This window comes from Terrapene carolina, unplaced genomic scaffold (genome assembly GCF_002925995.2).
Source record: "Terrapene carolina triunguis isolate 2854851 unplaced genomic scaffold, T_m_triunguis-2.0 Scaffold179, whole genome shotgun sequence".
In the NCBI taxonomy this organism is placed as follows: Eukaryota; Metazoa; Chordata; order Testudines; family Emydidae; genus Terrapene; species Terrapene triunguis.
This window is the reverse complement of record NW_020664530.1, coordinates 10,105,883-10,118,711: the sequence shown is the minus strand read 5'-3', so window position 1 is coordinate 10,118,711 and position 12,829 is coordinate 10,105,883. Positions and strand designations below refer to the sequence as shown.

Sequence of the window (12,829 nt, the reverse complement as noted above, 5' to 3'; positions counted from 1 at the left end):
AAGGTCAAACTTCTGTTCTCTTTCATCACGAGGGGACTCTCTCTCATTTTAGACTCAAACATGCATCTGTCCCACCCAAACTCATTTATCATCTTACTCTTATTGTAAATTATCGTTGTATGGTTCCTGCACAGTTATTTTTCATGTCCTTCATTGTTGATCTTTATCTCATGTCACTGCTGCTGTTTAGTTGTAGAGCTGGTTGAAAAAGTTCAGCAAAATGAGAAAAACATGTTTTCTGATCATCTAGCCAGAAGAAAAAGAAAAGGGAAAAAACACCCACACAAACTGTGCAGGGCTCCCCAGCCCTAGCCCCTTACTTTAAACCTCCCCCCCCCAAGCCCTCCATGTTAAATAAGTTAGTTTATCCTTGTGCCCAGGGGTTACAGTAGGCTAGAATCCACCAGAAATCACTTCCGCCTTCTACAATCACTGAGCAGGTACATTAGCTTTCCAGTAACTTAGGCCTTGGGAAGTGCAGCATATTGTCTCTGTGCCTCATGACACAAATGTGATGCAAAAATCATTACATTGGCACACTGACTTTATGGAGCTTCCTGCCCCCGTTGACGTCAATGGCAAAAATCAGTGGAATCAGAATTAGGCTCCTGTATATCATGAAGTTGCTTTAAATCCTACCTGTGCTGAAATATTGCCAAAAGGTGTGTGTGCCTTTTGAGTTCATCTTGACAGTGGGGAGAAAAATTGTCACACGTTCAGCTGGAAAAATGGTCAACTGGATTTTGTAAGTCCCATTTCTGCATTTGAAAGCTATAAATAGGGGCATTTGTAGGGAAAAACAGGGATACTCTTTTTTAACTCAGTTCAAGTGCTTGTGACTAAGAGAGGAACAGAGTGGAAAATGGACATATAAGGTGGATAGGAAGCTGGCTAGATCATCGGGCTCAATGGGTAGTGATCAATGGCTCCATGTCTAGTTGGCAGCCAGTATCAAGCGGCGTGCCCCAAGGGTCGGTCCTGGGGCCAGTTTTGTTCAATATCTTCATTAACAATCTGGAGGATGGCATGGACTGCACCCTCAGCAAGTTTGCAGATGACACTAAACTGAGAGGAGTGGTAGATATGCTGGAAGGTAGGGATAGGATACAGAGGGACCTAGACAAATTAGAGAATTGGGCCAAAAGAAATCTGATGAGGTTCAACAAGGACAAGTGCAGAGTCCTGCACTTAGGACCGGAAGAATCCCATGCACTGCTACAGACTAGGGACCGAGTGGCTAGGCAGCAGTTCTGCAGAAAAGGACCTAAGGGTTACAGTGGACAAGAAGCTGGATATGAGTCAACAGTGTACCCTTGTTGCCAAGAAGGCTAATGGCATTTTGGGCTGTATAAGTAGGAGCATTGCCAGCAGATCGAGGGACGTGATCATTCCCCTCTATTTGGCACTGGTGAGGCCTCATCTGGAGTACTGTGTCCAGTTTTGGGCTCCACACTACAAGAAGAATGTGGAAACATTGGAAAGAGTCCAGCGAAGGGCAACAAAAATGATTAGGGGGCTGGAGCACATGATTTATGAGGAGAGGCTGAGGGAACTGGGATTATTTAGTCTGCAGAAGAGAAGAATGAGGGAGGATTTGATAGTTGCTTTCAACTACCTGAAAGGGGGTTCCAAAGAGGATAGATCTAGGCTGTTCTCAGTGGTACCAGATGACAGAACGAGGAGTAATGGTCTCAAGTTGCAGTGGGGGAGGTTTAGGTTGAATATTAAGAAAAACTTTTTCACTAGGAGGGTGGTGAAGCACTGGAATTGGTTACCTAGGGAGGTGGTGGAATCTCCTTCCTTAGAGGTTTTTAAGGTCAGGCTTGACAAAGCCCTGGCTGGGATGATTTAGTTGGGAAGTGGTCCTGCTTTGAGCAGGGGGTTGGACTAGATGACCTCTTGAGGTCCCTTCCAACCCTGATATTCTATGATTCTATGACATATATACCCACCACAGCCTTATATAACTCGACATATATCTTGTTGCTGCTCAGACTTACTAGTTACTTATTGGGTTTTTAGAGCTTGTCTTCCTGAAAGTCAGTGGGAAGTGGAAAGGGTCAAAATTGTTTCATGTCCTTTTAGTCCATCTGTAGCTGAAAAGACTCTTCTAGTTGTTGTTTTGTTTTTGAATGGGAAATAACTGGGCAAACTTCTGTTTTGTCTGAAAGACCTACTTTGCTCTAGTTTCTAATTGCAGGCTTTATTTGCATGTATGAATGCTTTAAGATTTAGCAATACATATATGCACAAATAAATTCTCATTGTGCTTTACAATCCATTTAAAACTAGCAATAACTCTCCAGTAATATTGAGTGGTATAACAGTGCCGTAAAATCATTCTAAAGAGAGCCCTGCCTTATAAGAACATAAGAATGGTTTGAACCAGTACAGCTAATGGTCCATCTAGCCCAGTAGCCTGTCTCCTGGTAGTGGCTGGTGCCAGATGTCCTGATTTTATAGGGACAGTCTTGATATTCGGGGTTTTGTCTTATATAGGCACCTCTTACCCCTCACACTTATCCTGATTTTTCACACTTGCTATCTGGTCACCCTTCACTTCAGATGGGATTGTACAGAACAGGACAGTTTTGTATGATCCATCCCCTGCTGTCCAGTCTCAGCTTCTGGCAGTTGGAGATTTAGGGATGCCCGGAGTATGGTATTGCATCCCTGATCGTCTTGCTACTAGTCATAGATGGACCAATCCTCCATGAACTTACCTAATTCTTTTTTAACCCTATTTTGAATTCTTATTTATTTATGTCCAAATAAATCCTGCAATGTATGGTCTTCACAACAACACCTGGCAACAAGTTCCACAGGCTGGCTGTGCATTGGGTGAAGAAGCACCTCCTTATATTTGTTTTAAACTTGCTGTCTATTAATTTCAGTGGGTGACCCCTAGTTCATGTATTATGTGAAAGGGTAAATAACACTTGCCTGTTCACTTTCTCCACACCATTCATGATTTTATAGACTTCTATCGTTGTCTCTTTTCAAAGCTGAACAGTCCCAGTCTTTTAAACCTCTCCTCATATGGAAGCTGTTCCATACCCCTAACCATTTTTGTTGCCCTTCTCTATACATTTTCCAATTCTAATATATCTTTTTTGAGAAGGGCCAACCAGAATTGCACTCAGTATTCAGGGTGTGGGTGTACCATCAATGTATAGATTAGCATTGTGATATTATTTGTCTTATTATCTATCCCTTTCCTAATGGTTCCTATCATTCTGTTGGCTTTTTTGAGTGCTACTGCCCACTGAGTGGATGTTTTCAGAGAACTATCTACAATGACACTAAGATCTTTCTTGAGTGGTAACAGCTAATTTAGGCACCATCATTTTGTATATATAGTTGGGATTATGTTTTCCAATATGCATTACTTTGCATTTATCAACACTGAATTTCATCTGCCCTTTTGTTGCCCAGTCACCCAGTTTTGTGAGATCCCTTTGTAACTGTTTTCAGTCAGCGTTGGGTTTAACTATCTTGAGTAATTTTGTATCATCTGCAAATTTTGCCACTTCACTGTTTACCCCTTTTTCCAGATCATTTATGAATATGTTGAACAACACAGGTCCAAGTATGGATACCTGGGGGGGCCCCACTATTTACCTCTCTCCATTGTGAAAACTGACCGTTTATTTTACATTTTGTTTCCTATCTTTTAATCAGTTACTGATCCATGAGAAGACTTTCTTACACCCCATGACTGCTTACTTTGCTTAAGATCCTTTGGTGAGGGACCTTGTCAAAGGCTTTCTGAAAGTCCAAGTACACTATCTCAACTGGGTCACCCTTGTCCATGTGCTTGCTGACTCCCTCAAAGAATTCTAATAGATTGATGAGGCATGATGTCTCTTTCCAAAAGCCGTGTTAACTCTTCCCCAACATATAAATTTTATCTGTGTCTGATAATTCTGTTCTTTACAATTTGCCTGGTACTAAAGTTAGGTTTACTGGCCTGTAATTGCCAGGATCACCTCTGGAGACTTAAAAAAATCTTTTTACATAGCTTCCCTCCAGTCATCTGGTACAAAGGAGATTTAAGTGATGGGTTACATACCACAGTTAGTAGTTCTGCAGTTTAATATTTGAGTTCCTTCAGAAATCTTGGATGAGTACCATCTGGTCCTGGTGACTTATTACTGTTTAATTTATCAATTTGTTCCCAAACCTCCTCTATTGACACCTCAGTCTGGGACAGTTCCTCAGATTTCTCACCTACAAGAATGGCTCAGGTGTGGGAATTGCCTCCACATCCTATGCAGTGAAGACTGATGCAAAGAATTCATTTAGCTTCTCTGCAAAAGCCTTGTCTTCCTTGAGTGTTTCTTTTGCATTTTGATCGTCCAGTGGCCCCACTGACTGTTTAGGAAACTTCCTGCTTCTGATGTACTTAAAGAAAATTGCTGCTCGTTTTTCTGTTTTTAGCTAGTTGCTCTTCACATTCTTTCTTGCCCTTGATAGTTAAGGCCTAGATGGTTCCCTTCAGCAACACTCATGGAAAGAATCCTTTGTTTGTGATTCTTTCCCTACATCCTGCACAAAAGGGATGATGAGAATCAGAAACTTCTGTGGCACTGAAGTGGAGTTGCCATTTGCCAGGTACCCCCTTGTGGCCAGAGGTGTTTCCGCAAGGCCCTCTCTCTGCTCCCTCTCTTTGAGGACCTTTGGGAGTCCGTATAGTCTTTCTCAGGGCTATCACCAGCCCTCCCCTGAAACTAGGTCAGTAGCCCAAAGTATAAGAACATAAGAATGGCCATACTGGGTCAGACCAAAGGTCCATCTAGCCCAGTATCCTGTCTTCCTACAGTGGCCAATGCTAGGTGCCCCAGAGGGAATGAACAGAACAGGTAATCATCAAGTGATCCATTCCCTGTCGCCCATTCCCAGCTTCTGGCAAACAGAGGCTAGGGACACCATCCCTGCCCATCCTGGCTAATAGCCACTGATGGACCTATCCTCCGTGAATTTATCTAGTTCTTTTTTGAACCCTGTTATAGTCTTGGCCTTCACAACATCCTCTGGCAAGGAGTTCCATAGGTCGACTGTGCATTGTGTGAAAAAATACTTCCTTTTGTTTGTTTTAAATCTACTGCTTATTAATTTCATTTGGTGACCCCTAGTTCTTGTGTTATGAGAAGGAGTAAATAACACTTTCTTATTTACTTTCTCTACACCAGTCATGATTTTATAGACCTCTATCATATCCCCCCTTAGTCATCTTTTTTCCAAGCTGAAAAGTCCCAATCTTATTAATCTCTCCTCATATGGCAGATGCGCCATACCTCTAATCATTTTTGTTGCCCTTTTCTGAACCTTTTCCAATTTCAATATATCTTTTTGGAGATGGGGCAACCACATCTGCACGTAGTATTCAAGATGTGGGCCTACCATGGATTTATATAGAGGCAATATGATATTTTCTGTCTTATTATCTATCCCTTTCTTAATGATTCCCAACGTTCTGTTCACTTTTTTGACTGCTGCTGCACATTGAGTGGATGTTTTCAGAGAACTATCCACAATGACTCCAAGATCTTTTTTTGAGTGGTGGTAGCTAATTTAGAACCCATCATTTTATACGTATAGTTGGGATTATGTCTTCCAATGTGCATTACCTTGCATTTATCAACATTGAATTTCATCTGCCATTTTGTTGCCCAGTCACCCAGTTTTGAGAATAATTCAAAATAGTCCTCAGTGTCCCAGATGCAAGGTCCATCATAGTAAATCCCATAGTTCATACCCATCTCCGTCTCTGTTGTTGTCCATGGAGACTTTATTCTGCTCATTAGAAGCATAGCCTTCTTGCTCAGGTTTTCTTCCTCTGTCCGTGTGCATACTGTTCTGAGAGGGAAGGCAGCGTATATACTATCCTACTCCTGAAAGCTTCCCCTGATTGGCTGGGAGAGAGTGGAGCCCTGCTCCACTCTATACTACAGAACTCCTGAAAAGTGACAATGTCCTGAGATCTTCCCATGCCACTGCCAACTCCCTGGAACCACCTTCTCTCTTCCAGTTTCAGCCATTTTCTGACACCAATATCATGTGCTCACATCAACGTTCTTGGAATGGACTCTTGCAACCCCCCCCTTAGGCTTAATGGGCCAGTACACCCTGTTATAGGCGCCATCATACCCCATCTCTCTGGACTCCACAGACGGTACTCTGCACATCTAGGATCCACCCAGATGGATGGGGTGGAGACTGAGCAGGTCAGGAGTTCTCAGCCATTTTGACTTTAAAAATTATACCCATGTGACAGCAAGGCATCTTTCCATGCCTAGAGTACTAGACCATTGTGATATCAAAAATAACTCAGAGATTGCACAAATTCTCGATCACTTGGCCACTTGCCACCCACATGCCCACAACAACATGACGAACACACAGCGTAACCCCAAACACGTGTAGCTCCCTCAGAACAGCATACCTCCTTCATGTGCCAGCCACAACTCCACACAACTCTCCCAGTACATACAGTAACACTAAACACACACACAGCCACTCACAGCAACACACAGCTCTCATTTGCCACACACACAGAGCAAGAAAAATCCACCAGCACAACACACACTCACACTCGCCTACCCTCGCTGATACTTACCATAAAACCATAAACTGTCACATTGACTTTACAAATTACACCTGTTTGACACATGAGCTTTCAGTTTCTAATGTGTTGTAAATGACCAAGCTTTTGTTTAATAAGATTTATCGTTAGATGTTTTTTTCATGACTTTTCTGAACTTTTATCATAAAGGTTTATAGTGACTAAGCCTCATCGCAAAGTCCTCACTGTGGCAACACTCCTGTTAACTTCCAAAAAGCACTTACCTGAACCGGGCCAAAAGAAATATGATTGTATAGATTAGATGCTCAGAGCTATTGTTTAGGAGATTTTTTGAAGTATAGTAACTAGACTAAATATGGCATGCCCTTACACTTCAGTGTCAGCCAGCTAGAGACAATTGTTCTTGGAACTGATGCCATAATTCTTAAACACAAATTTGGAAAGGCCTGTATTTGACAACAGAGCTGATGTGTGGAATGCAGACCTTCAGCTGTTGAGCTGAGGAACCAAAGCAGTCTTGCTGAGTGTGACACTGATTAAATCTGCTGGACTGCTTCAAACAGATTCATTCCTGCTGACAGTTATCAACTGTGATAATACAAGGAAACAGACGGACCATAGTCTAGAGACGAGTTGGCTGGTATATCACCTGTAATTGGTTCTGAAGAATGTCACGGTTTGGTAAAAACTGCTCATTGAGTTCTTTTCACTGTAAGTCATGTAATGTTTTTTACTGTAAATCACGGTCATTTTTGTTTCCTTAACAGCTGATATGCTATGAACATATTGTATTTGTCAAACATTTTTTTACATTTTCATGTTTGTTGGCCCCTTATCTGTGAGGCATTATTGGCTTTTTGCCACTGAAGTTGTCTAAAAGAGATACCCTCTAGGATTAAGTTGTTACTATAAATGGAAAGTCAAGAGATGATTCATATAATCTGATTGTCTAGTTTCTGAGGTATTAATTCTCTTGAAAAGTACTATACATGTCAGCTAGAACTGCATTGTGTATCTGTCTATACAGATACTCAGAGGGTGTAAGCATCAAGGAAGGGGGAATTCTAGAGGGTACTGCAAAGGAAGGATCACTAAGCATGATGGGATGAAATTAAGAAAAGGATCATTTAGGATGAATATTAGGAAAGTGAAAGCTTCTTTTGGCTTGGGTTAGTCTCCCAAGGGCAGTGGTAGAACCCCCTATTGTTTATGGCGTTTATAGCCAGACTGGACAAAACACTGGAATTTGTTTCATAAGGAACAATCTTGCCTTGTCTGGGAGATGGACTGGATAATGTTACAGATGAGACAGACCTCATCATGTGACTCTGCCAGAGCAGCAGCCTCAGCAGTGGAGACGGCAGGGGCAACTTGGCTTCCTCGCTGTCCCTGGCTTCTCCTACAGGTGCCAGGTCACAAAGTGACTGATTAGAGGCCGTGAGTCTTCGCAGCACCCCATCACCCTGCGCTTCACATAACCACCTACAACAAGGCTTTAAAGCCTCCAGCTCTCCCAGGAGTTTCTGCAGAATTGCAGCAGCAAAAGAGGCAACTTTGCAGTTAAGAAACACTCCCTCCTGTTTCAGAGCCTGCATTTATCCAAATCAGAGCCTGCATTTATCCAACCTTTTGATTCTGCCAGCTACAGTTTTTGTACGCTGTGTGGATACTAACTCATGTTTACCTGTTCTACCTCTACTCCCTCCCATTCCCCATTCCCCAGGCTTATGCTTTGTGTTCCAGTCCTTTTTCCTCCGTATCACTAGCCCCCACTCCTAATGTTCCATGGCCCTTCACCCCCATAACAACAGAAACCTAAAAATAAAAATCTTTGTTTTAGATTTTTGTTCTTTCCTTCTTTCTTTTTTTTTAGTTGAAAAATCACACAATTTTTTTAAAAAAGGAAAAATTTCCAAGAAAATTGTTCATTTTGGAAAACGGCCATTTTTCATTGTAATGCATTTTGAGCAAAATATTTTGACCAGCTCTATAACCGCTATTTTTTTTAATCTTGAGTCTTGAGTTTATTTTTTATGGTCTTAAAATAGCAATTGAAATATTGGTGTGAGGCACTTTCTTGGGGTTGATAACTGGCTGTGGGTTTACGGTTCAAGGTGCAGTTTCTCCCAGCCATTTGCTAATTCCCAGGAAATGTCCCATGTGTGGAGCCTTATTAGTTTTTTTTAATACCTGCCCCAGCAAGTCTGGTCAGCCCTGCTCTGCTGGCAAAATGTTTGTGTTTTAGCAGAATACTTCCCCAGTGTATGAAATACTAATCAGAGAAATGCATAATCTGGTTATGTGGCCAAGTGGTTAGCACACACGACAGGTCCTATTCTAATCTCTTCTATTTATTCTTCTTGTACAAGTCCCTAAGTATCTTTGTGCTTCAGTTTACCCATCTGTAAAATGCATGTTATGATTACCATATTACTTCACAAGGACGTAAGTGTTTTGGGTTCCTTGAATGAACATTTCTATAGAAGAGTAGATGGTGGCTATTGTTCTTAGAGATGTCCTTAAACCATAAAATCCAGATCTGAATTTTGAATATTCCCAACTGTGTGTGAGGATTAAAAGCTTTTAGTCTCCCATGGAGTTAAATTCCAATTATAGATCTGGTTTGGAAGTCTGGACCCTCAAAGGCTATGGGGTGTTTATATCTGCCCTTTTGCTGTGGGATGTATATGTGCTACTATTACTGGATGTTTCTGATATGCCATTTAGCAGTGATGTGTGCAACAGACATTTTGACTTTCATCCCAGAATGAAACAGAAAGCCTCCTTTCTACCTCAGAACACAAAGGAGTGCTTGTTTTGCTCACAGCATCTGGACAGACCGTGATCTCATTCCCAGTGTGTTCATTTTTATCTAGCTTTATTATTATTATTATTAGTGATATTATAGAGTGAGTAAGAGAAAGTAATGAATTACCTTGGGTCTACTACTTAGCAGTACGGCAGTTCAGGTATGAATGAGAGCATTTGTGGACTCTGAGGAAAATGAAGCTGTCAGGGAAGCTAGACTAAAACAGCTTTACCGTGTTGTACATGTAGAATCCCAGTATTTTACCAATAAAGTACGTGAAAAAGGAATCTAATGCATTTGAACTAAAAGGCTCCACTTGATTTGTAACATTTGCAAGTTACTTTGGATTGTTTATTCCCTGTTCTTAGTAAATCACATACTAGTAGAGATAACAGCGATTTATCATGAAGTCTTGACCTGTGTTCTGTGCAGAGTTGGAATGTTACTGGAGTGATTCAGTTTGATGCAATGTTTGTCATAAGCATTTCTGATAGTGATGATGCAAGGCTCAGTCCTGCAGTCTTTACTCAAACTAAACTCCCAATTCACTTAAGTGGATGTTTATCCTTAGGCTTGGCTGAATTCTGTTTTTAGTTTATTATTAATTTTGACAGATAATATCAGTGTTTATATTTAAGCATTTTTCTTGATGTTTATCTATTTAATTTTTCACAGTTGTGGGAAATTGTGGAGGGTCAGATGGCAGGAGGGGAACAATTATTTAATGACAGTAGACATTGAGATTCAAAAAGTTAAAGCTTTATAAGTGTTCAGACATAAACTGTCGACATTGTATATGGAGATAGACCTATCTCATAGAGCTGGAAGGGGCCTTGAAAGGTCATTGAGTCCAGTCCCCTGCCTTCACTAGCAGGACCAAGTACTGTCCCTGACAGTTTTTTCCTCCCACCCCAGATGGCCCTCTCAAGGATTGAACTCACAACGCTGGGTTTAGCAGGCCAATGTTCAAACCACTGAGCTATCCCTCCCCCCAATCAAAACTTTAGCTTTAAATCAAACTCTAATAAGTTCTCAAACAGCATTTTTCTTACTTTGTCTATCTGTAAATGTTGATGATCATCAATGGAAATATTTTTTGCTGGTTTGTGCTTGTTGAAATTGACACTTATCAATAAAAATCTAATCCTTCCAAGCCTATTTATCTTGCATAAGAACTGCAGGTTGTGCCCCCCAACCATATATATTGCATGCTATGTAACCTTTGTGATTCGGTAGCACATGAACCAGCTGTGAAACAACTGCAATCATCCTAGAATGAAATATAATTTCATTCTTTACATTTCAAAATACCTTCAACCACTCGTGCTTATTCACAAGCAAAGCAGACAAATAGGCCTTTCTTTGTAACAGCAGGGTTTCCAGTAGCTTTGTTTCCCTATTGTTTAGTGTTTGTAATTATCATTTAATGATTGCAGACTTGCAGTGCCAGGGTATTGTTTGTGTAACTGTGCCCTATTTTATACTTCTCTCATAGAATGTCTTCAAATGGATTTAAAAAAGGACTGGATAATGAAGGGGAAAACAAGTATGACTTTTAACCCCTTACAGTATCAACGGCAATCAAAAGACTCCAAAATTTTAATTCTCACAAATATTTATTCCTCGTACATGGAATTCAAGCTAATCAGTTTAGTCATCCCCAGTGTTAGCAGGCAAGAAAATCAAGTTTCCCCTTGTCAAAATTCATCCTCCATTTGTTTTAGGACTGAATCATTTTTAATTACTCATATCATTATGTTTGCTCCCATACAGGTGTTGCTGGTAGTCAGGACTGTATATTTCTATGGCCTAGACCAAGAGAATAAAAGATCTCACCTCTTGGGAATTAAGACTTGAGAATCAAGGGCACTTAGGCATCTGACAAGATCAGATAAGATAACAGATGATTAAGCCTCATACTACTGAATTCAACGAGATTGATTGATTGATTTATGACCTTGACAACCATTCAGTGTTGAGGGCATCCTGACATAGAATTAAAAGATGGCTGACCATCTAAGGACTACCAGTCAAGATTTGGCACTGTATGTATTCCGAACTGATGGAAAATACAAGAGCAAGTGAAAACTGGAGAACCTCACTGGATTGCACCTTACTAATGCCCATTTGTGATTAAAAACCTTTGGTGCTCAATTTAGGAAGTTTGTTTTTATACTACTGTGAAGGTAGGGGCAGGAGACACTAAGTAATTGGGTGCAGACTGCAGCAAACTGTATTACTCTGGGTGTATTACTCCTTCTGGCTGGATTTGCTGGGAAAGCAACATTAGTTTCAGCCTCAGAGTTAAGAAATGCAGGATTCTTGAACATTGACTTACTCTGTCTTGACAGTTATTGCAAATGGAACTGTGAGGTATTCAACAACATATTTAATTTACAAAGATATTCTTTTTTTAAAATTCAGTTGCAGCTTTCTCAAAGACTCTCAGTAAACAAAAGGCTGGACATAACATGAAAATAAATCAAAACTAAACAGTAAATGAAAAGGTACACACAATGCAAACCTCATTATCAGGCTATATCAGTGAATATTTCTGGATGCAATATTATTGCCTTTCAGTTATTTCAGTGTCTGTCTGGATGCTCTTCCAATTGTCCTTTAAGAAAAATAGTATTTTATAAATCCCAAACCCACTGTTTTATCACCCAAGTCATCCTGATCTCATCTAGTCTAGTAATTTAAAGAGCTGTAAACTTTAACTTCTTACTTGGACGCACTTTTCATAGTATTGTGCAAAGCACTTTCGATTTTGGATTGTGAAACATATGATCCTACCCTGACTCTCAAGTGACCATGACTGGAAAGTTCTGACTCATTTTGTTCTCTAGACTTGCTGAAGTGATTCACAGATCTTTTAGTGCTTCAGACAATTTGTTAGAAACAAATTAGCATCATTATCCTTGCCATTTATACCTACTATTTTCATAGCACCTCTGGTGTGTGGAGAGCTGTAAAGGCAAGTATCAAGATGTTTGGACCCTAACATTATACCAAAAATATATTATTAAAATAAAAGGACAGAATACATGAAGAGTGCTAGGGGATTACTACAGTTAATGAATCTTTCAGGGCAGGCTGCACAGTTGCACATAAGGATAAACAGACTAAAGCCTGGTTGCACTGTCGATACCTGGTTAGGAGTTTGTTTGTTATTTGTTTATTGGTATTTTTATTGTAAAGAAATGAAGTACACCTCGGTGGAAAAACTGGGATTTAACAGGCTGTCTGGTAGAAGGCAGCTTTAAAGAGATGTTGGGGGTGGAGGAATTACCAAGTATTTTGCTTATGTATTTTCTTTGCTTTTATTTTAGTTTGCAAGTATGCCTGCCACAAGAAATGTGAAGCAAAGGTAAGCACCTTCCAGATATTCATTTCTCTGCTTGATAATAGTCTCCATTTATTTGAAGTTTCGT

The 12,829-nt window shown here is 40.4% G+C and overlaps 1 protein-coding gene across 1 annotated transcript in view; it reads left to right on the top strand.

Moving 5' to 3' along the window:
* LOC113406998 (serine/threonine-protein kinase D2-like) overlaps positions 1-12,829 on the top strand; it is a 180,045-nt gene that overhangs the window by 115,061 nt on the left and 52,155 nt on the right. Inside the window, exon 4 of the mRNA XM_026654031.1 lies at positions 12,728-12,765. Coding sequence (XP_026509816.1) covers positions 12,728-12,765 — 38 coding nt within the window. The remainder of the gene's footprint in view (positions 1-12,727; positions 12,766-12,829) is intronic.